The sequence below is a fragment of the Recurvomyces mirabilis genome (assembly GCF_035927965.1).
Source record: "Recurvomyces mirabilis strain CCFEE 5264 chromosome Unknown scaffold_7, whole genome shotgun sequence".
In the NCBI taxonomy this organism is placed as follows: Eukaryota; Fungi; Ascomycota; class Dothideomycetes; order Mycosphaerellales; family Teratosphaeriaceae; genus Recurvomyces; species Recurvomyces mirabilis.
This window is the reverse complement of record NW_027041941.1, coordinates 1-20,275: the sequence shown is the minus strand read 5'-3', so window position 1 is coordinate 20,275 and position 20,275 is coordinate 1. Positions and strand designations below refer to the sequence as shown.

Genomic DNA, 20,275 nt, shown 5'->3' with positions numbered 1-20,275 from the left:
AGCATATATCACTGGGCCATCATGCTACCGGAGCCGACAAGAGTAGCGCTGTTTTAGACTTGCCAGCACGATGACAGATTTGTTTGCTTGATGCCTTCGGCGGCGATGACCAAAGCAGTCGCTACGACGATACAGGACCGACTACATCCCACCCTTCAGTCGCGCGATCTCAGCTTCCACCTTCCGCGTCTCGGCCAGGAGCTCAGCATATTCTTTAACCATGTTCTTCATCCCACGGGCCGAATTGTACTGTGCCAATCTCTCCTCAGCTTCTCGCAGGTGAAACCGTACATCTGTATGACTGTCTTTCATCGTGCTGAGCGCAGAGCGAATGGCGGACTGGATCTCTGCGGTATAGATGTGCTGCGTAAGTTGAGCATGGTGCATATCCACTTTCTTGCTGATGCCATTCGCGAGTATGGCAAGATGATCAGCCGTGGCCTTGCCGTGTCTCGCCACTGCGCCATGGATGACTTGCTCCAGAACCCTCACACTTACTTCTAGCACTTGTCGATGGATATCTTGTAGTTCTTGAGCTGCGTCGACGAGTACTGAGCGAGACCGTCGTAAGTACTGATGCTGAGATACTACATCGGAGCCTAGTTTGGCCACAGAGTGTGGCCAGACCTCGTGCGACCCGCCTCCAACGATGGCCACAGCTGAAAGCCTAGAAGCACTTTCAGCGAACTGTTTGCTCAACAGCGCAGCAATATCAGTGGAGTAGCACTACCAATATATCAGCCGCGTCACTTGACCACAAGCATCTCAAGACCACAAACTGGTAAACGTGCCAATTCTCCCTCGACAATAGACAGGTCGTCAGGCGCCACTTCACCACCAAGCGTAGCGGCAATCAGTAGTCCCAGGTCACGCAGCTGACAAGAAACACATATTAGTATGCATAAATCTGTATAGTCTCACGCGGTTGTACAATGGTATATTAACTCACTTCATCCGGCAACGCCTCGCCTCGGTACACAATATCCTGGAGGTTTCGGCGAACGGTCTCTCGCTTGTATGCTTCAGTACGTGCCTTGTGAAGATCCTGTATCCCTTGTTAAGCGTAACGTTCTTTCATGATTGACGGACCGCAACTCCGTAGCAATGGTCGAGTGATACTTTTTGCAGTTGATCATGCTCCTGCATTACTTTGTTGTCTGGCTTCGAGGTGCCATCCTGCTGTAACCTATTGTGGCTTAGATCTTGGTATAAGACGCTGAACTTGGGATTCAAGGTGAGAATGTCGCTGGGCACTGGCGGCAGCATGGTATTTTTAATCGGTCTAGACCAGTCGCAATGGTGTTCTGAGGTTTGTTCGTGGAGATCTATGCTTTGGGTTAGATAGTTCTTCCGCGTAAACTTGGGCATGGCGATATAATGCAGCACGCGTCTTCCCGACGTTTCGGAACAGGGCCCGGCAAATCCCCCTCCTTCTAACGGCTCCAGCCCAAACCACAGGTCACCCGCCTTGCCTGCATCATCCTCTATATTGCAAGTAGCCATCTCTACGCGCCCAACAATATCATTACGCCGATCTATAGTGCCATGAGCGGACGGTGACTGTGGCGCCTGGGGCGTGATCTCCGGGGTATCGCCACAATCTTTCCCGATGCCGGCCACGATACAGTATCACTGCACAAGGTCGGAACGGTCAGTTGCTGCCACCAGTGAACGCTGACGGTAGGGATACACATCCGCAGTTCAGGTGTCTTGATGTAAAGCAGAATTGTGGTTGCGATCTAATCCATGGTGGAAATTGAGGCTTCGTCCAGGCTTCTCCCGCAACTTCTGTTACAGTGCACAGCAGTATTCAAAACAAGCTAGTGGATTTATCCAAATGGCAAGACTTCCAGGCACAAACGACCCTACTACAAATGGGCTCTCCGGCGCATCCAGTCCCTGCAGCATCTGATCACATTGCCAGCAATGTGACCACGCAAGCCATGATCGCTATAGTCCAATCTCAGTAGACGGGACGACGTTCCTGTGCTTGAGTAAGTTTTCCAGATCGAACATTATATATGCCAACGCCTGTAACCCGATCTACTCTTTGTCTCATCACATCACATTCGCTCACACAGCTTCCGCAAGCAAGCATCCTCGCAATGGCACTTCAGCTTCTCTCCTTGGCCCTGGTGGCCCTTCCAGCGATTGCCGCCCCGGTTGGCACAGCTGCTCAGTACGGCCAGGTAAGCGCGGTATTCTCATGGTGAGCCTGGAGATAGTCGATACTGACCCCTCTTGTAGTGCGGCGGTCAAGGCTGGACTGGCGCCACTTCGTGCCCATCTGGCTACTACTGCTACGCCCAGAACTCGTACTACTCTCAGTGCGTACCAGGCAGCGCCTCTACAACGGCAGCACCCCCCAGCTCCACCAAGGCGACAACGGTACCTGCCAGCTCCACCAAGGTGACCTCAGTGGTGTCCTCTACCAAGGTCTCGACTCCGGTCAGCACGACCAAGGTCTCCACCCCAGTCAGCAGTGCTCCAGCCACCACCGTCGCAGCTGGCTCTGGCAACCCATTCGCCGGCAAGCAACAGTCAGTCCTCGCAGCCTTCGTACTGTCATGATATCAGCTAACCAAGAATCAGATATGTGAACTCATTCTACGCTTCCGAGGTCAACACCTTGGCCATCCCATCGCTGCCAGCCAGCCTTGTGCCAGCTGCTTCTCAAGTTGCCAAGGTTCCCAGCTTCTTCTGGATGGACACCCACAGCAAGGTTCCAATGTAAGTCGCACTTGACAAATTCTCAACACGAGCGTGTCACTGACACTTGACAGCATGGGCACCATGCTCGACGACATTGCGGCGAAGAACGCCGCCGGTGCCAGCCCACCAAACATCGGTATCTTCGTCGTCTACGATTTGCCTGACCGTGACTGCGCTGCCTACTCCTCCAACGGCGAGTACTCGATTGCCAACGGCGGTGTTGCAAACTACAAGAGCTACATTGACGACATCGTCGCTCAGCTTAAGAACCACTCCAGCACCGATGTCGTCCTGGTCATTGAGCCCGACAGTCTTGGAAACTTGATCACCAACTTGAATGTCGCCAAGTGCTCCAACGCCCAGTCGGCATACCTTGAGTGCTACAACTACGCTCTCACTCACCTCAATCTACCAAATGTTGCCATGTACATTGATGCCGGTCACGCCGGCTGGCTCGGCTGGTCCGCCAACATTGGCCCAGCTGCTCAGCTCTTTGGCTCCATTTACAAGAACGCCGGCTCTCCCGCCGCCGTGCGTGGCCTTGCAACCAATGTAGCCAACTACAACGCCTTCTCTATCGCCACCTGCCCCTCTTACACCCAGGGTGACTCCAACTGCGACGAGCAGAAGTACGTCAACGCTCTTGCACCTCTCCTAACCCAGGCTGGCTTCCCAGCCCACTTCATCATGGACACTAGCCGTAACGGTGTCCAGCCAACCTCTCAGCAGGCATGGGGCGATTGGTGCAACGTGAAAGGAACTGGTTTTGGTATCCGTCCAACCACCAGCACTGGTGATGCTCTCGAGGATGCCTTTGTCTGGGTCAAGCCTGGTGCTGAGTCGGATGGCACCAGCGACTCATCCGCTGCCCGCTACGACTCCCACTGCGGTCTCTCCGATGCCCTTCAGCCAGCTCCTCAGGCCGGCCAGTGGTTCCAGGCTTACTTTGTGCAGCTTCTCACGAACGCCAACCCATCTTTCACCTAGATGTTGGATTGGAGTCTCGATCTTGTCTGCTTTTGGAAAGCAGCCGAGCTGCCGGACAGGACAAGGTCGTTCTGACGACAAAGCTCGTTTGCTGGCATTGCGCTTGATGCGTGCTTCATACGACATTCGCTTCACTTTACGGTAGACAACTTGCATGTAGACAGGAGAATTGATTATGATCACCGAATGTACTGTGCATTCAAGTTATTTCACGTCACGTCTTCAGCTGATGCTGCCCTTGACCCTTCATCCTCTTCACGAGCCACTTGCACTTGCTGCACCACAGCTCCGCCACGCACTTAGCATCAAATCCACAATCCTATCAACACCCTTACCATGCTTCACCTGAGCGAATATGGTCGGACCACCTTCTCGGATCTTCCTCGAATCCCTATCCATGACTCCCAGATCTGCACCGACGAGCTCCGCCAAGTCCGTCTTGTTTACCACAAGTAGATCACTTTGTGTAATGCCAGGCCCACCTTTTCGTGGGATCTTGTCACCTCCACTGACATCGATTACGTATATAATGAAGTCTGCCAGCTCACGGCTGTAGTTTGCTGCGAGGTTGTCGCCTCCACTTTCAATGAGCAAGAGCTGGGTGTTAAATTCGCGGTGCAGATCTGTCAAGGCAGCCAGGTTGGCGCTGATATCTTCTCTTACTGCCGCATGAGGACACCCGCCCGTCTCAATAGCCTTGATACGTTCAGCAGGTAGTGCTTTATGGCGAGTGAGGAACTCGCAGTCTTCTCGCGTGAAGATATCGTTCGTAACGGCTGCGATGTTATATTTGTCACGTAGGGCTAGGCACAGGGCTAGCATCAAGGCTGTCTTGCCTGATCCGACGGGTCTATGTTCGTCGGTCAGACGAGCATTCACTTCGATTGTCTTGTTGTGACGTACCCACCAATGCCTACAGTGAACGCTCGTTCCTTCCAATCTCGGCCTTCGACTATGGGCATCTCGCGGCCGAGGAACGAGCCCGGACCGTCGAGGACTTCGTGAGTGTGGCCATGATCGCCTCCAGGGTGTGAGTGACTCGTGCCCTCATGGCTGTGCGAGTGTGCTGCCATGACCGTGGTGATGTGGGAATGTTGCGAAACCTTGCTCTCACATCGGGTTCAATATAAGAACAGGCTAGACTGTGGACTCACGATAACGATCGCGGGATCGAATATACCACTGACAGTATTACGAATTCCCAGTTTGTTCCAGTTTTGATCTTGTCACCACAATCATACTAAGCTTGGTATATTAGAAGAGATCGGTCGAGCTCAGGATCTGGTAGTCTCACTTAGAGCTCCGATTGAACTTGACGTTTCGATGGCATGTCATCTCGACCTGAGTCATTGTCGATAATCTCAACATCAAGGGCAACTGTGACGGGTCGACACACAAGACGATCAAAAGTGACACGAGCATGCGACAGATGCAAGCAGAGAAAGCGGCGCTGCAATGGATTGTCACCGTGTGACATGTGCCAATTGTACAACGCAGACTGTACATACGAGGCCGCATACAGGAGAGGCAAGCATGTGAGGCCTTCTGGTTCCGAAAGCCACCACAGGCTTTCGGGCTCTGCTCCGCCAGCGGTCGCTGCTGCTCGACCGGCGACTATAGCCATTTCCGCCACGAACGGCCAGCTCGCCGACGTCGACAACGATGTTCCTGATGGCGCTGTAGGCCAGAGCTCAGCTTTTGTCTTCCTGAAGAGAGCTTGGGATCGTTTTCACTTGCGGGAGGACCGATACGCTACCAGTCTCACCCTGCACGTTCCGCAGAGTGATGAGCAGACATCAATTTTCTCTTACGGCGATAAAGCTTTCCACGGCGCGAACTCGCAATCATGTGCTCTGCCGCCGAGCACGCAAGCAGAAGAACTCTTCGCGTTGTATTTCGATTTCGCCATGCCGACGTATCGATTTCTGCACAGACAGACTGCCGCTCGCTGGCTTGAAGGTATGCTCGTCGACCAAGGTCGTGAACATCAAGCAGGAGGATCTACTACTGGACAACGAGCGATCATCTGGTTGATCATGGCCACTTCAGTTCTGTTCAAGCACGCCTCTAACCTTCCTAGACAATACACATTGACCCGAAGTGCTGACGTTGCAGAAGGCTATCTCGCGGCTGCAAAGCATGAATTATCTTGCGAACGAGGCAGACCGAAGTTAGAGTCTGTGCAAGCCCGCTTAGCCATGTGCCTATACCTCCTGCACGCATCTAGGCCTACCACAGCTTGGTACGACTTTGGCACGACCGTGCAGCTGGCCTTCGTGCTGGGACTACACCGCGATGCTAAGGACATCAACGTGGCCGATGTTGTCACTCAAGAGTGCCGCAAGAGGACATTCTGGGCGCTCACCACTCTTGACACCTACATGTCAGTCCTACTGGGTCGGCCGAACCTGATCAACGACCGGGACATCAGCCAAGACTTTCCACGATCGATAGATGACGAACATCTTCTGGAAGCACAAGTATCATTGACTGTTGGCGACTGTGTGATCCAGGCTTCCATATGTCATGCGAAACTTGCTCGCATTACGAAAACTGCTGCTCAAAATCAAATGCGGATGGAGTCTTCGGAGAATGGTAGGCTACATGCGGCGATAGAAGTCACAGGTCAGCTTAGAGCATGGCGAGCTGAATTGCCAGCGATACTATCTGGTGTTGTTCAGCCGTCAAGTTTGATCCCGATCTTCCGACGACAGACGGTAGTCCTGCAGCTTGCTTACTCTCATGCAAGAATGTTGGTCACACGACCCCTTCTACTATTGGATTCGAGGGATTCTCCTAGCGTCCGTGTCCAGATCAGTTCATGCTTAGAAGCTGCTGTGGCCACGTTGGATGCACTGTCATCATGGGCAGACGATGGCACAAGTTTTGCTGCTTTCTGGCTCACGCAGTACGTGGCCTTCAATGCAGTCTCTATCATCTACGTCTACATTATACAGGCGAGATGTGACGCAGGCAAGCTTGAAGACACGGATACCAACGTCGAAGACCTACTGCGCAAGGCCTCCAAGGTGCAGAAGTACTTCGAAGAAGTCGCAGCATTGAATGCGCCAAGCCTACGCTATTATGCTGTACTCCAAGAGCTTCAGCGAGCCGTCGAATCTGCACTGCAAGAAACCAGCCAGTCGGATGAGCAGATGCCACCTGGGACCCTCGATAATGATGTGTTCATGCCGAATTCACGGCCCAGCAATCTCGCAGATGGTCTAGATCTGGACTTTTGGCTGCAGCTCGACTCGTTCCCGTTTTGTAAGTACACTATACCCTCTTACATGCCCTGGAATGATTATTTCACCTGAACTGACTGAGAAAGCGGACACTGCGTTTGATGACATGCTGTCGTGATCACTTTGCTCAGTACGGATTCCTGCTTGGCACATCCCACGAACAGCTCCATATAGATTCCGCTATGCTCGTGTGGCTGTGGTCATGGCACTGCAACGCGTTGTACTGATCAGACAACGATCAGGGATATCGACCTCTCAACGCGGTCGTTTCGCCGGTCGGGTATACCGCGTGGTAGAAGTATAGTCTTTGTGAGGACCCTTCACCACATGCTCGATCTCAAATTTCCGGAGCACAATGGCTTCCATCGGTAGAGTGTATTTGGTCCAGTACATGTCCTCCACACAAAGATGATCTGCTTTCGCCACGCAAGTTCCAGCCTTCCTAGCGTCGACAGGTGAGACGAATGCCAAGTTGTGAAAAAGATAATCGACTTCGAGATCATTGTCCGGCTTGACGAACCAGATACTAAGCGTATCATCCTGCTCGGCATAGCGGTAGACATAGCGTCTACTAGCTTTCATCTCCAGGCGACTGGCGTTTGTGAATGTACCGGACTCGATGTACAAATACTCAAGATCGAATACCTTGTCACTTTTGTCCGCTGTAGGAAAGCGTGGATGGAAGTTTGCAGACCCTTGCAGGGTACCTGAATATGCTAGATCCGTGCTTTCAATACGTCGGCTGATGTTCCATTCTCCGTGGAGTGCTCGCAAGACAGCTCGTGGTACATATCTGCCTTTGTCGATACATGCGAACCATGTTTCGTGCAGATCATCCAAGATAGCTTGCGCTTGCGATACCTGTGTATTGGCTGTTTTGAAGCGAGCTGGAGATGTACAACCTTGCTTTGGGCCGAACTTGCCATGCAGTCTCGATAGGCCAAGATGATCCGCTATATCCTCGCAGTACCCTAGATAGTCATTGAACCAGAACTGTCCCACATCCAGACCTTTCCGCTGCATGCTCAGTCGCATCTCCTCCAGCCTTGATACCGTCTCGAATGGACGCTGCTCGGCGTACGCAGTTTCTCCCAACCAGCGTGATGCCGTCAACCTTCCCTGTATCTCCATCATCGGCCAATACGGCCCTTCATACATGCCAACAAAAGCCAAATCTGGTACTCTCCTGTTGACTGTCTGCCATTGTTCCAGCAGGACGGGAAGACGCATGCTGGTAGAATCGAAGTCGAGAGCAGTCTTTACATCGTCGTCGAGGAAGTCAATCGCGGATGTCGGGTCGTAGCCAGTAGCGTAGATGACTGCTGAAATATTCTCGACGGTACTCTGCTGCCCATCATGCGCGATCACAGCACTATGTAGAGAGTCCAAGTAATTCAGATCAAGAACTCTACCAGCGTTGACTTCTATGAGGCCACTCCGCACAAACTCAGAGTATGTCTCAGTAAGCGCCACATATGCTGTACCTCTATCCGCACCTTCGCCGTTGCTCACAAGTGCATTACTACCCAGATCCGCTTGATCTCCACCAACCATAGTCTGGATAGACTTGTGCACTATGTCGCGGACTTGCGGTACCTGCTGACCACCATAGCTCTCCATACCCTGTGGCCGCTTCGAGTAATCATACAGCTTCAGATCGACAGGCACGTAACTTCGCGACCCTTCTTCGTACTCGACGAAGGGAGGTATTGCATACATGGGCCTTGGCGTCACATGTATTACCTTGCAGCCTTGGTATCGCTGCGTTTGACCCTTGTTTGGCGACCATCGAGCATTAGATAGCTGCATCGCTACAGCAGCAGCCGTCTCGCCTGCGGAGTTGCCGCCACCTATAATCAAGATATTTGTGTCTTGTGCAGGCCCTCGAGGAAACAGGTCTGCTAACACGCGGAATCGTGAGCTGTGTATGATCTTGGAATAATCCTTCTCATTTTTGCCACTTGCGTCGGGCAAATCATGCCCAATCGAACGCGGTCTCGAGAAGAATCCTGATGCTAACACAAAGTGTTCGAAGGTCTCCTGTCCGTGATGACCAGTGTGTGACTCCGTCTTAATACTCCAGCAAGCTGAATCACTCCCATACTTACAGGTCCGAGAGGCGGAGATGACTTTGGTACTCAGACATATTTTTGCATCCGTGAGATAGCGGCGCGTATATTCCTCCAGATACCGATTTACGTGGTGAGCCTTGGGATACAACGGTACTCGTGGTTTCTTGGCACCATTCACCGAACTCGTGGAGCTCTTGCTCCGAGCGTCGATCTCATTCCAGTCGAGATCGCTAAAGCCTACTGTGAACTTCGACAGGTTTGTTGGCGTAAATGGCGATAGGAAAGCATCCTGAGTATCTTCGTCAAGTGCCCAGATGCCGCCGATGCGATCATGCTTCTCGTAGATGGTTACATCGAATTGCTCTGTGTCCAGGAAAGTCTTTGCGGTCACCAGGCCTGCTGGCCCGGCTCCGACGATACAGACACTCTTCATATCGTTTGACTTGGAGTATCTTGACACGTGGCCTTCAAAGGTCAGGGAGGTATAGGGTGAATAGGATCTGACTGGTAAGGGAAACAAGCTGACGAAATGCAAGAGTCCTGCTAGAGCCGGTGAGATGGGGCCAGAACCCTACTCACCTCATCATGCGGAGCAGTCCTTACTGATCCGGACAGCAGGATAGAAGCCCGCGAGCGAGATTGATGTTAAGTAGGTCGAAATAGGATGGTGGTCATAACGGAAGTGGTGCAATATGAGACTAGGATTGACGCGGTTTTCAGCCCTGCAAAGACAATTTCTTCATCCTTCAGACCTCGACCTCACCCCATTCGCATGGCGAACATGGAATTTCGATGGTCTCCACACAAGATATAAATCGTCGTATACGGATATTGCGGGCATCATATCGGAGGCTCACACGGATACCCTACCATGAAGCCACTTTTCCCTCCATAACCTGTCGGCACAACCCAACACAGATGTCTATACTGTCATCCGAGTGAAGACGATGGAGACTGTCGAGTAAGTGGATCTACCGTGTCGTTAAATGCACCACGTGCGAGAGTACATCATTACTGTTCACCTTCTGCACTTTCACTAGTACTACCACAGCGACTGTCAATACCACACTCCAGCAGATCACGAAGATTTTTCTATCTTGTCCATCCATTCACCAGCTTCCGCATTCAAAGTAAGTGCCCGCGGCAGACTTCAGATGAGCCACGATCAGCCCTGTAGACTTGCCGAATACGCTTCACATGAGATGTCTTCGGGACTACGTATAGGTGAGAAGGAGGCATCTCCTATCAAAAAATCATCAGACTATGATCTGCCGAAGCAGAAGTCGAAGAAGCGGCAGAGGGTGAGGAGCCCTTATATGGCTACTTTGCAAACCCAGGAGGGCGATGGGCAAGATATTCCGCCTGGCCAGATCTCCAAATTCAGAAGGACGAAAGCAAGGATTGGTCGCTGCCGTGATAAGCCCTACCCTGAGGCCAGCATATCCATCGACTACGACCACGAGGCGTCACCCTCAACCTCGCCCTTACCTGACACCGACTCCAAAGCGAACGAGACCTGCTTCTTCTGGTACCACGGCCGCTGTGCACGCTCACTTGATCCGAAGAGATCGAAGTTGTGTCCTTACATGCATGCTCTGACGGACTCACCGAGTATGGTCCGTCCGCCACCGGGATACGTGCACAGACAGCCTTGTGGGTTGGAGTGGTGTTATGCGACTCTTTACAAGGTGGTAAGGGTGCGAAGCGAGCACGGCATGGCCTCAAGAAACCACTCGAGCGAGTGAGGGCGGAGAGTAGTACCGATCCTCAACACTCTGTGGGCAGCGATGTTGCGGTCAGCGAGACAGCCAGCTGCGGACAGGTACGAGAGGAGCCGAGGGAGGAGTGGTTCTTGGAGGGCTTTGCGTGAGGGTTGCGGTACTGGGTTGGTGATGCCGTGACTGAGCTGTGCAGCGATTGAGCTGCATGATATCTAGTGTACCCTGATTCCTCTTGATTAACCATAACCCAACGAGTTCTCTGTTGTGGAGCATGCACATGACTCCAAATAGCCTACATGCTTTTAGGACAAGGAAAAATCTGAGCCATGACAACCATCACCTCATATGGTGTGATCAAGATTTCAGTGCCGTGGTGGCTATGATGTACCTATGTACAACCCTCGTAATTATCATATTCTCACATCAAAAGAAACCTCTTTCCGGAGGTCAAGAGTTACTCAAACCTCAAGCTTTACAGACGTAGACCAAACTGGAAGTCTAGAACCTCAGATCCCACCCAATCTTTGGGCCAATCACCGGTAACTCTTCGGCGACAGACTGCACATCCTTATCACCTCTTCCAGAAAGATTGATCACTAGTGTCTCATCCTCACCCATTGTCTTGGCCATCTCGATGGCTCCGAAGATGGCATGACTGGTCTCCAATGCCGGGATGATGCCCTCGAGCTCCGATAGTATCCTGAAGCCAATGAACGCTTCACTATCAGTGGCGGCCACGAATTTCGCTCGACTACTGTCTTTCCAGCCAGATAGTTCGGGTCCCACGCCGGGGTAGTCAAGACCAGCGGAGACGGAGTGGGTATCTGTTATCTGGCCTTCCGCGTTCTGGAGGATGTAGGTGCGCACGCCGTGGAGTACACCTGGTTTCCCACCTGATAACGTGGCCGAGTGCCGGTCTGTATCGAGACCATCGCCGCCGGCTTCTACACCTAGTAATCTGACCGAGGCGTCAGTCGCGAAGGGGTGAAACATCCCCACCGCGTTACTGCCGCCACCTACGCAGGCTACTACTGCGTCTGGAAGTCGTCCGGTCAAGGCCTGCATTTGTTCTTTCGTCTCGTTGCCAATGACAGACTGGAATGTTCGTACGATTGTTGGGAAGGGATGGGGTCCTATGGCACTGCCGATGATGTAGTGTGTCGTATCCAACTTCTCCACCCACTTCCTCATCGCTTCGTTAACAGCGTCTCGTAATGTCCTGGTTCCAGCATCCACTGCCACGACGGTGGCACCAAGCAATTTCATCCGGAAGACGTTCAGTGCTTGCCGTCGCACGTCTTCGGCGCCCATGTAGACTGTGCATTTCATGCCGAATCTTGCGCATACGGTAGCGGTAGCTACGCCGTGTTGACCTGCACCTGTCTCGGCAATGATTTCGTTCTTGCCCAGTCTTCGTGCGATGAGGGCTTGGCCGACGGCGTTGTTGATTTTGTGGGACCCAGTATGGTTGAGATCTTCGCGTTTGAGGTAGATGTTTGCACCTTTGCCTTTGCCGGCTTCCTTTCGTACGTACTCTGTTAGGCGATCTGCTCGATGTAGTGATGAAGGTCGTGACATGTAGGGATAGTAGGAGCGAAATTCTTCCCAGAATTTCGGGTCTTTGCATGCGTCGTCGAAGCCCTTCTCCAGCTCCGCCAGACAGTCCATCAGTGATTCAGGAACATACTGGCCACCAAACTCACCAAATCGACTGGGCATGAGTTCTGGGTCCTTTTCGTCCTGGGTGTTGAGCGCGTCGAGCTGATCTGCTAGACCGGGTCCGTCGCCACCTGTGACTACTGCGTCGACATGCACGGTACCATTCGAAGGGTCGCTTTTGCTTGCTGGCTCTTTCGTAGGATCGGCCGCGGAGATCTCCTTCGGCGCTTCGCCGTTGGAGTGTGATATCCAGCCACTACCGTCACCGTTCGGATTTGCATCGGTGCTGATACCGTGAGATGTGCCGTTCGAGTGACCATTCGTTGCGGGTGATACTGCTGGATTCCGTCGTTGTGTGATGGTGTGACAGTACTCCTCTACAGCTTTCGCTCCTTGGCCCTCGGGCGCCTCTCGTAGTGTATTGATGATCTGGCTACCGATGACTACGCCTTCTGCGACTTTGCCGACCTCGACAAAGTGCTCACGTGTGCTTACGCCAAAGCCCACGGCCGCTGGAATGCCACCGGAAAATTTGTGTACTTTGGCCAAGAGATCTGGGAGGCCAGAGCTGAGAGCACCAGTCGCACCCGTGACGCCCATCCGACTGACGACGTAGATGAAGCTATCGGCGATACTACACAGTAGCTTCATCCGCTTCTCACTCGTCGCGGGCGCAATGAGTGGGACATAGGAAAGGCCATAATCCGTGCAGTGTCCACGGAACCTCACCGCCTCCTCTGGTGGCAGGTCAACCATAATAAACCCATTCACTCCCGCCGCCTTGGCATCCTTCAACATCCTCTCCTCTCCATATGCTAAAAGCGGGTTGTAGTACCCCATGAGCAACACCGGCGCCCTCAACCCTCTCTTCCGCGCCTCTCGCACGATATTCAGACATGACGTCGTCGTCGTGCCGTTCTCTAGCGCTTTGGTGTTGGCTTTCTGAATCGTAGGGCCGTCGGCGATGGGGTCGGTGAAGGGTGTTCCAAGCTCGATGACATCGGAGCCGCCGGCTTCCATTCCGAGAAGGACATCTGCTGTTTCCCCAATGGTTGGGTAGCCGGCAGTGGTGTAGGTCACAAGGGCCGCCCGATTCTCTCGTTTCGCCCGCGCGAACGCTGCTTTTATGCCGTCCATGATTTGGACCGAGCGGGGAATGAGTTGGGAGGTAAGCTGGGTTGACAAGATACTTGGGTATGAGAGGTAGATGGTGGGTGAGGAGCGTAGAAGGTGGTACGTGTAGTAGGTTGGAGATCATATGAGTAACTTCCTGCAATGACTCAGTGGCATCGATATATTCTACTTTATCCATTCGCCGAACCGAGCCCCGAACCCCGAGCCCCACCAGGGTCCCAATATACGATACCGTTACTGTGCGACGTCTGGCCAACCGTAACACCACATCTCACCCCGAGCGCTGCTTCCTCGCCTCATCTAGCTATCTCTCCCCCTATGAAACCCCCTGTGCCCATGCTGATCATGCTTATCGAGGCCGATCGTCAGCACGTGCGATCAGCAGCAGCACTCCCTATCTCTACATCCGGCCTCGTCACTTCTTCTAGTAGGCGCTACGCCTCCGCTCCTGTTCTGCAGGACTATCGCGTCCACTGCCCGACCTCGAGCTATAGTAGGGTCGGTCACTAGCTGGGTATGGGTATGAGTACGGGCTACCATGACGACTCGTCCATCTCTCGGATCCCGCACGCCTCGTGCTATCTCTATTGCCACCATCATCGCGACTCCCCCGGCTCTGCCAGTCACCAGTACTCGATACGATGATCGGAGTCCTTAGACGCGGTGGCGAAGGCGGCCGACGGCTCGAAGTGCTCTCTCGCTGCTGATATCTCATCTCTGGAAAGGCTGGTCGAGGCTCGTACCCATCCGCTGGCCTCACTGCAGTCAGCGGAGCTCTGCCGGCGGGTTGCCCACTTCTCGCATCGATGTAATCAGGAGGCAGCTCGCTATGACGCTCCGCAGCGACGTTCTCCCGAGGCCGCCGCGGAGATGCCGCCGATGATGTACTTGGTCCATACCAACGATCATAAGCCGAGCCCCCTAATCTTGCCTCCATCTCATGCATATACCTCGCCTCCAACTCCCGCCTATACCTCGCCTCATCTGCATCTTGTCGCCTCCGTGCCTCCATCATCGCAGCCCTCGCATCGGTCTCTGCCTGATGGTGCCTGCAGAGGCGTCGAAGTGTGTCCTGTTGGTATGGATTCTTGCAAACCTCGAGACGTCGTTCACCGGCCACGCTGCAACGCTCAATCGGTCCGTTCTAGACTACTGCACCCGCGCCAAGACAGCCGTTGCAGCGGGTTGTGGGGATGTTCCACATCCTGACGTGGCTGTGGATGAGCTTGGTAGTGGGCGTAGAGAAGCGAAATGAGGATCAGATGTGCGGTGGCTGGATTGACTTAAGCGATCTTGGTGTGCGAGGACGACTTCGAATGTACTGAAATGTGTTCTGTTGTCGATGAAAAGCAGTATTTGCAGAAGGGCTGTGCTTTATACTCATGCCTCGTGGACTTCCGAGGATTCGTGGTGCCGGCATCTGTGTCTGGGAAAAGCGTATTCACCACTACTTTGCAGAAAATGCAGCAGAGTCACTACGCCCTGCGTTTGTTGCTCGGACTCATTTCTGGAAGAGACACACTCACAACACAAGACGGGGAAGACGCTGAAGCCACTGCATTCACTCAGCGTCCTACTCCCTGCAGTGAGCACTATATCAACGTTTGCGGATTGTTTGGCAGTATCCTGCCTAGGGGCTATCAACATCGCCGTGATAAGCTTTGGCTAAAATTCTCATCCGATAACATCAACGTCGATCCCGTCTTGCTGATCGTCTCAGTGATGAGGACGACTGCACAACAAAGACCTGAAAGACTACGAGACAAAGCCGCGCACATCTTGCTGCAATTATGTTGATCCAGGAAGAGCCTCGGGACTACGCTCAGAATCAGCCCATGGAATCGCGATCGGCAATGCTAAGGGAAGCATAACGACACTTTCAGCTACATTCATACTTCTGTGCTACCTGTTCCTACGACCCAGGATGCAAAACGCATGTTGGCCACACAGGCGCAAAACTCGGCCCTGCTCGAGCTTCACCAGCTCGGCGTTTACACATGCATCTAGCATACATGGCCATTCACTTCATTGTCGTCCAGCGTTCCTCGGCATGCTCCAGAGGCTCCAGAGGCTCATTGCAACCGCGGCTTGATCAACGGACACTCTCCTGCTCTCGGATCGAAAATCCTGCTTTCTCTTGCTTCTACATGCAACGTCTGGGAATGCCCACTGCTGGACTATTGCGTCCACTACTGGGCCTCGAGCTCGAGTATGATGAATTTCCACCTGGAGCACGCAATAGATCGCTGGAATTCGGACGAGGTGTACTTCTAGGACGAGTCGTCGATCTGGTGGAGCCTACAGTCGGCCTGCTTGTGGTAGTACGAGGATTGCCGTACCTCGAGCCCGAGTACGACGATGATCTGCCCGTGGCAGCCAGCGGACTTCTGTACTTGAACCGAGGTGTATTCGCTAGACGGGGAGCTGATCTTGCTGGGCCTGTCGTTGGCCTAGGCGTGGTGGTAAGCTTGGTACCATGCCTCAAGCTCGAGTATGATGGTGAGCCGCGCGTGGCCGCTGAAGGTATACTCGGTACCGTGCGAGGCGTATATCCTGAACGCGACGTCGGTCTTCCCGAGCCTACTGTGATCCTGCTTGTGGCAGCAACAAGACTTCCCAGCCTCGGGCTCGGGTATGATGATGATCTGCTCGTGGGTGCCAGATGGCTACTGTATTTGAGAGACGCCGATGGTCCAGAGCCTACTGCCGTATCAGCTGTGGTGGCAAGCGGACGCCCGTGTCTCGGATTGAGTGTGCTTCCAAGGCAGGTCGTTGATCCCACAGAGGCATGTACCGCACCTCTGCCTCTAGTACTTTGTCTGCTGCTGAATCCTGCAAGGGATCCTTGATCACCGCGTGTGCTAGAAACAATAATCGGAGTTCGAGGACGTGGTGGCGTGGCCGGTCTGCTACCAGTCGAGCTTAGCCGATAGCCTGTGCTTGAGATGACTATAGGTGGTCGAGAACGAGGTTGGGTCGTGGTGGGGTCTGGCCTTGGACTTTGCCGTCCTCCAGTACTCGATACTATGATAGGTGTACTCGGGCGGGGTGGCGTACTGGCTCTGTCGACCGATCGGCCCAATGACGTGGTAGGAGGGTTTCTCATCCCTGGAAAGGCTGGCGCTGGTGTGAAGCCTGGAGCAGGAAGAACAGTAGCACGTGGAGTATCATAGATCGATGCACGGGTACGAGCGTCCACGTATCTAGGTGGCTCTCTCGGACGTCCCTGCTGAGGTAACCTCATTGCACTAGAATCAAACGCAGCATGCACCCCTCCGGTCCTCCTATAAGACTCTCGTCTACTCGCTTCCTCCATGGGGCGCCTCCCGACAACTTGCTCAGCTTCGCGCAGAGCGGTATCGCCCATAATCCAGGTAGCGAAGTCAGCATTTTCGTGTTGGTGTTCAGCACAGGGTTGAGTCTTGGTATTTTGGGCGTAGGAACTTTCGCAGACTGGCAAGCCTCGGTCGACGGCGCTTTGACAGCGGTATGTCGGACCATTGCAAATGGATGCGCCTGGGCCTGAGCAGCTGGTACAATTTGTCGTCGGAATCATGCACATATTGTGTGATATGTAGGGCTTCAATCTCAGGTGTGGTCGCGGTTAAGAGCTTGGAGAGAAAAGAAGCTGTGAAGTTGCTGATGTATTGTTGGTAAGTTGGTAAGTGGTTGAGACGGTATTGGTGTATTGGAATGTGCTGACAGAACTGTTCTTTTGTACTACAGAGCTACTGGCACTTATTGAATGCGGCAATGAATTTCGAGGTAACCTTGTCACTGCTGGGACCTACCGATAGACATAAGATCGTATTCACGGCATACTCGACGACCCGCAAAATTTCCAGGGGAGAGCGTTAGTCGAACAGTCGACGCTTGGGGAAGATGAAATGAGGCTATCGTTGAGGTATTGCACATGGGAGCAGTAAACACCAAAGTGACTTGGAGTACACACTGTCCAAAGATGCAGCAGCGTAGGATGCGCTCGACTCACTACGCTGAGGACTGATGTGGCAGCATATATTCTCATTTCATCAATTTATTGAATGCGGCAATACCTCCACCTCTCTCGCCGGGTCGCCGGACATCGGAGAGCGCAACATACTCAATCCTTTTGGATCTTCAACGATGCCTTGGCATAGTCCGCAGATCACGCTTGACGCCCATTGTTTCCGGGCGGCGTTCCCACACTAGCTGGTCTTCTCGTAGATCCAGACAGGGCACTTCGTCTTTGAACTACGCCTGTTGTACTCGGTCGAGGTACTCGTCTTCTAAGGCCGTTCGCAACTTCCCCACCCACGATAGGCCTAACCAATATAAGGCCTAGGAGGCAACTAAACATTAATAGGATCCTCCCCAAATCCGGTAAGGCGCGAAGCTGTACGGTCCAGATTTTAGTAGGATCCTGTTTAGTAGGATCCGCACTTCTAGAACTGCCTAACTAATATAAGGCCTAGGAGGCAACTAAACATTAATAGGATCCTCCCTAAATCCGGTAAGGCGCGAAGCTATACGGTCTAGATTTTAGTAGGATCCTATTTAGTAGGATCCGTACTTTTAGAACTACTTATAGGCGCCGTTCTATACGCTAAAATAGGATATATCTTACTCGTAGTACTCGATTATCTATCTAGTATTATTTCTAGTACGTCTAGATAGTATTTCGTAGTACTAGGGTTAGGGTATAGGTATACGCTAGTAGTCGTCGGACGCGCGAGGGCGTACGGATATACGCCCGTACGTATAGGAGCGCGGGGTAAAGTATAGCCGCCTCCGCGAAGTTCGGCTACTCCCGAAGACTACTATAGTAGTAGTCTTTAACTCTACTTACCTTAACCCTTTAACTCTACTTACCTTAGCTCTCCCTACCCTCTATAAGCTATATACGTGTTATGCACCTGCGGTACAAGAGGGTTAGAGCTCGTTAGACGAGTAAGTTCTAAGCGATAGGTCGGGTAAGTGACTACTCTAAGGTTTAACCTTTCGGCGGGTTAGTAACTTAGGTTAAACACGAACTACCTATATAAGAAACGTCTATTCTATATATATAGGAGATTCGTATATAGTCGCGATTACTAATAGTAATTACGACCCGATTATAGTTATCTATAGCGATTATAATCCGGATCGTTCGATTACCTAGTAATAAGGTAATCTTATATCTAGTCCTAAAGTTAGTCTGCTAGCCTTAGGCCTTAGTTCCTAACTCGTTACTAATAATTAAGTTCTATGTCCGTAATATTATCCCCCGTCTATAGTCCTATGTCCTTATAGTAGCCTATCGTCTTAACGGATTGTTGTTACGCCGGCGCGTAGTAATCGGTCTAATATAGTTTAGCGCGATTCCTAGCCTAGTCTATAAGTAATCGCGGGGTCCCGTAACCTTAAAGTTCGTTATCCGAAGATAAGTTCTCTTATAACTAAGAATCGACTTCGCCTCGCTTAAGAAATATAATAGTACGGGGAGTCTGCCGTAATCCCTTACGAGCGCTGTCTCTTTTCTAGTTACTATTACGTTATAATAGAATCGAACTTCCGCCTAAGATGTTCCGAGTACGTCCGCCTAGGGCGCAAATGCGTAAATATATTATAGGAGTCGCTAGATCGTACTCGCGAGGAGTATCGGAAAAAGGTAGAGAAGGACGAGGAAGAGTTGTCTATAGTCCTTAGTCGTCTTATACGGAATAAGAAAATTCTAAAGTAGGCGGATAAGCGAGCGAAGATAAAGGCCGCGTATCTTAAGTCGGAGATAGAAGCTACGGGAGAGTTAGGCGACGAGGACTATCCTATAGCCGATACTATAGTAGGGTTGTCGCCGGCCGTGTAGTCCTCGCTTAACTTTGTTAACAACGCGATTAGCTTCTCTAGTCCTAAAATTGTTATAGGAGGTCCTAGCAATTCTTAAGGTAAGTCCTAGGTTCCTACGTGTTATCTTCGTTAGGATATCTATTATGCACCTACGGTATAAGGGGGTTAGAGCTCGTTAGACGAGTAAGTTCTAAGCGATAGGTCGGGTAAGTAACTACTCTAAGGTTTGACCTTTCGGCGGGTTAGTAACTTAGGTTAAACACGAACTACCTATATAGGAAACGTCTATTCTATATATATAGGAGATTCGTATATAGTCGCGATTACTAACGGTAATTACGACCCGATTATAGTTACCTATAGTAATTATAATCCGGATTACTCGATTACCTAGTAATAAAGCGATCCTATATCTAGCCCTAGAGTTAGTCTACTAGCCTTAGGCCTTAGTTCCTAACTTATTACTAATAATTAAATTCTATGTCCGTAATATTATCCCCCGTCTATAGTCCTATGTCCTTATAGTAGCCTATCGCCTTAACGGATTGTTGTTACGCCGGCGCGTAGTAATCGGTCTAATATAGCTTAGCGCGATTCCTAGCTTAGTCTATAAGTAATCGCGGGGTCCCGCAACCTTAAAGTTCGTTATCCGAAGATAAGTTTTCTTATAACTAAGAATCGACTTCGCCTTGCTTAAGAAATACAATAGTACGGGGAGTCTGCTATAATCCCTTATAAGCGCTATCTCTTCTCTAGTTACTATTGCGTTATAATAGAATCGAATTCCCGCCTAAGATATTCCGAGTACGTCCGCCTAGGGCGCAAATACGTAAATATATTATAGGAGTCGCTAGATCGTACTTGCGAGGAGTATCGGAAAAAGGTAGAGAAGGACGAGGAGGAGTTGTCTATAGTCCTTAGTCGTCTTATACGGAATAAG

General features: G+C 51.8%; 6 protein-coding genes across 6 annotated transcripts; 2 read left to right on the top strand and 4 right to left on the bottom strand.

The window, feature by feature from the left end:
* Positions 1 to 141: 141 nt before the first annotated feature.
* Positions 142 to 1,368, bottom strand: LTS14_003202 (uncharacterized protein; the record flags this gene model as incomplete). The annotated part of the gene is made up of 4 exons (XM_064835907.1): positions 142 to 726; positions 780 to 875; positions 950 to 1,045; positions 1,150 to 1,368. 4 exons carry the CDS (start codon positions 1,366 to 1,368, stop codon positions 142 to 144), a joined length of 996 nt encoding a protein of 331 aa, XP_064696116.1.
* Positions 1,369 to 2,105: 737 nt separating this feature from the next.
* Positions 2,106 to 3,699, top strand: LTS14_003201 (uncharacterized protein; the record flags this gene model as incomplete). Its single annotated transcript, XM_064835906.1, has 4 exons — positions 2,106 to 2,189; positions 2,248 to 2,540; positions 2,593 to 2,730; positions 2,784 to 3,699. 4 exons carry the CDS (start codon positions 2,106 to 2,108, stop codon positions 3,697 to 3,699), a joined length of 1,431 nt encoding a protein of 476 aa, XP_064696115.1.
* A 255-nt stretch (positions 3,700 to 3,954) lies between these two features.
* Positions 3,955 to 4,772, bottom strand: LTS14_003200 (uncharacterized protein; the record flags this gene model as incomplete). Its single annotated transcript, XM_064835905.1, has 2 exons — positions 3,955 to 4,549; positions 4,603 to 4,772. 2 exons carry the CDS (start codon positions 4,770 to 4,772, stop codon positions 3,955 to 3,957), a joined length of 765 nt encoding a protein of 254 aa, XP_064696114.1.
* A 402-nt stretch (positions 4,773 to 5,174) lies between these two features.
* Positions 5,175 to 7,016, top strand: LTS14_003199 (uncharacterized protein; the record flags this gene model as incomplete). Its single annotated transcript, XM_064835904.1, has 1 exon — positions 5,175 to 7,016. The coding sequence occupies one exon, from the start codon at positions 5,175 to 5,177 to the stop codon at positions 7,014 to 7,016; it is 1,842 nt and encodes a 613-aa protein (XP_064696113.1).
* A 183-nt stretch (positions 7,017 to 7,199) lies between these two features.
* On the bottom strand, positions 7,200 to 9,449 carry LTS14_003198 (uncharacterized protein; the record flags this gene model as incomplete). The annotated part of the gene is made up of 1 exon (XM_064835903.1): positions 7,200 to 9,449. The coding sequence occupies one exon, from the start codon at positions 9,447 to 9,449 to the stop codon at positions 7,200 to 7,202; it is 2,250 nt and encodes a 749-aa protein (XP_064696112.1).
* Positions 9,450 to 11,235: 1,786 nt separating this feature from the next.
* On the bottom strand, positions 11,236 to 13,533 carry TRP3_1 (anthranilate synthase / indole-3-glycerol phosphate synthase; the record flags this gene model as incomplete). Its single annotated transcript, XM_064835902.1, has 1 exon — positions 11,236 to 13,533. One exon carries the CDS (start codon positions 13,531 to 13,533, stop codon positions 11,236 to 11,238), a length of 2,298 nt encoding a protein of 765 aa, XP_064696111.1.
* Positions 13,534 to 20,275: the final 6,742 nt, after the last annotated feature.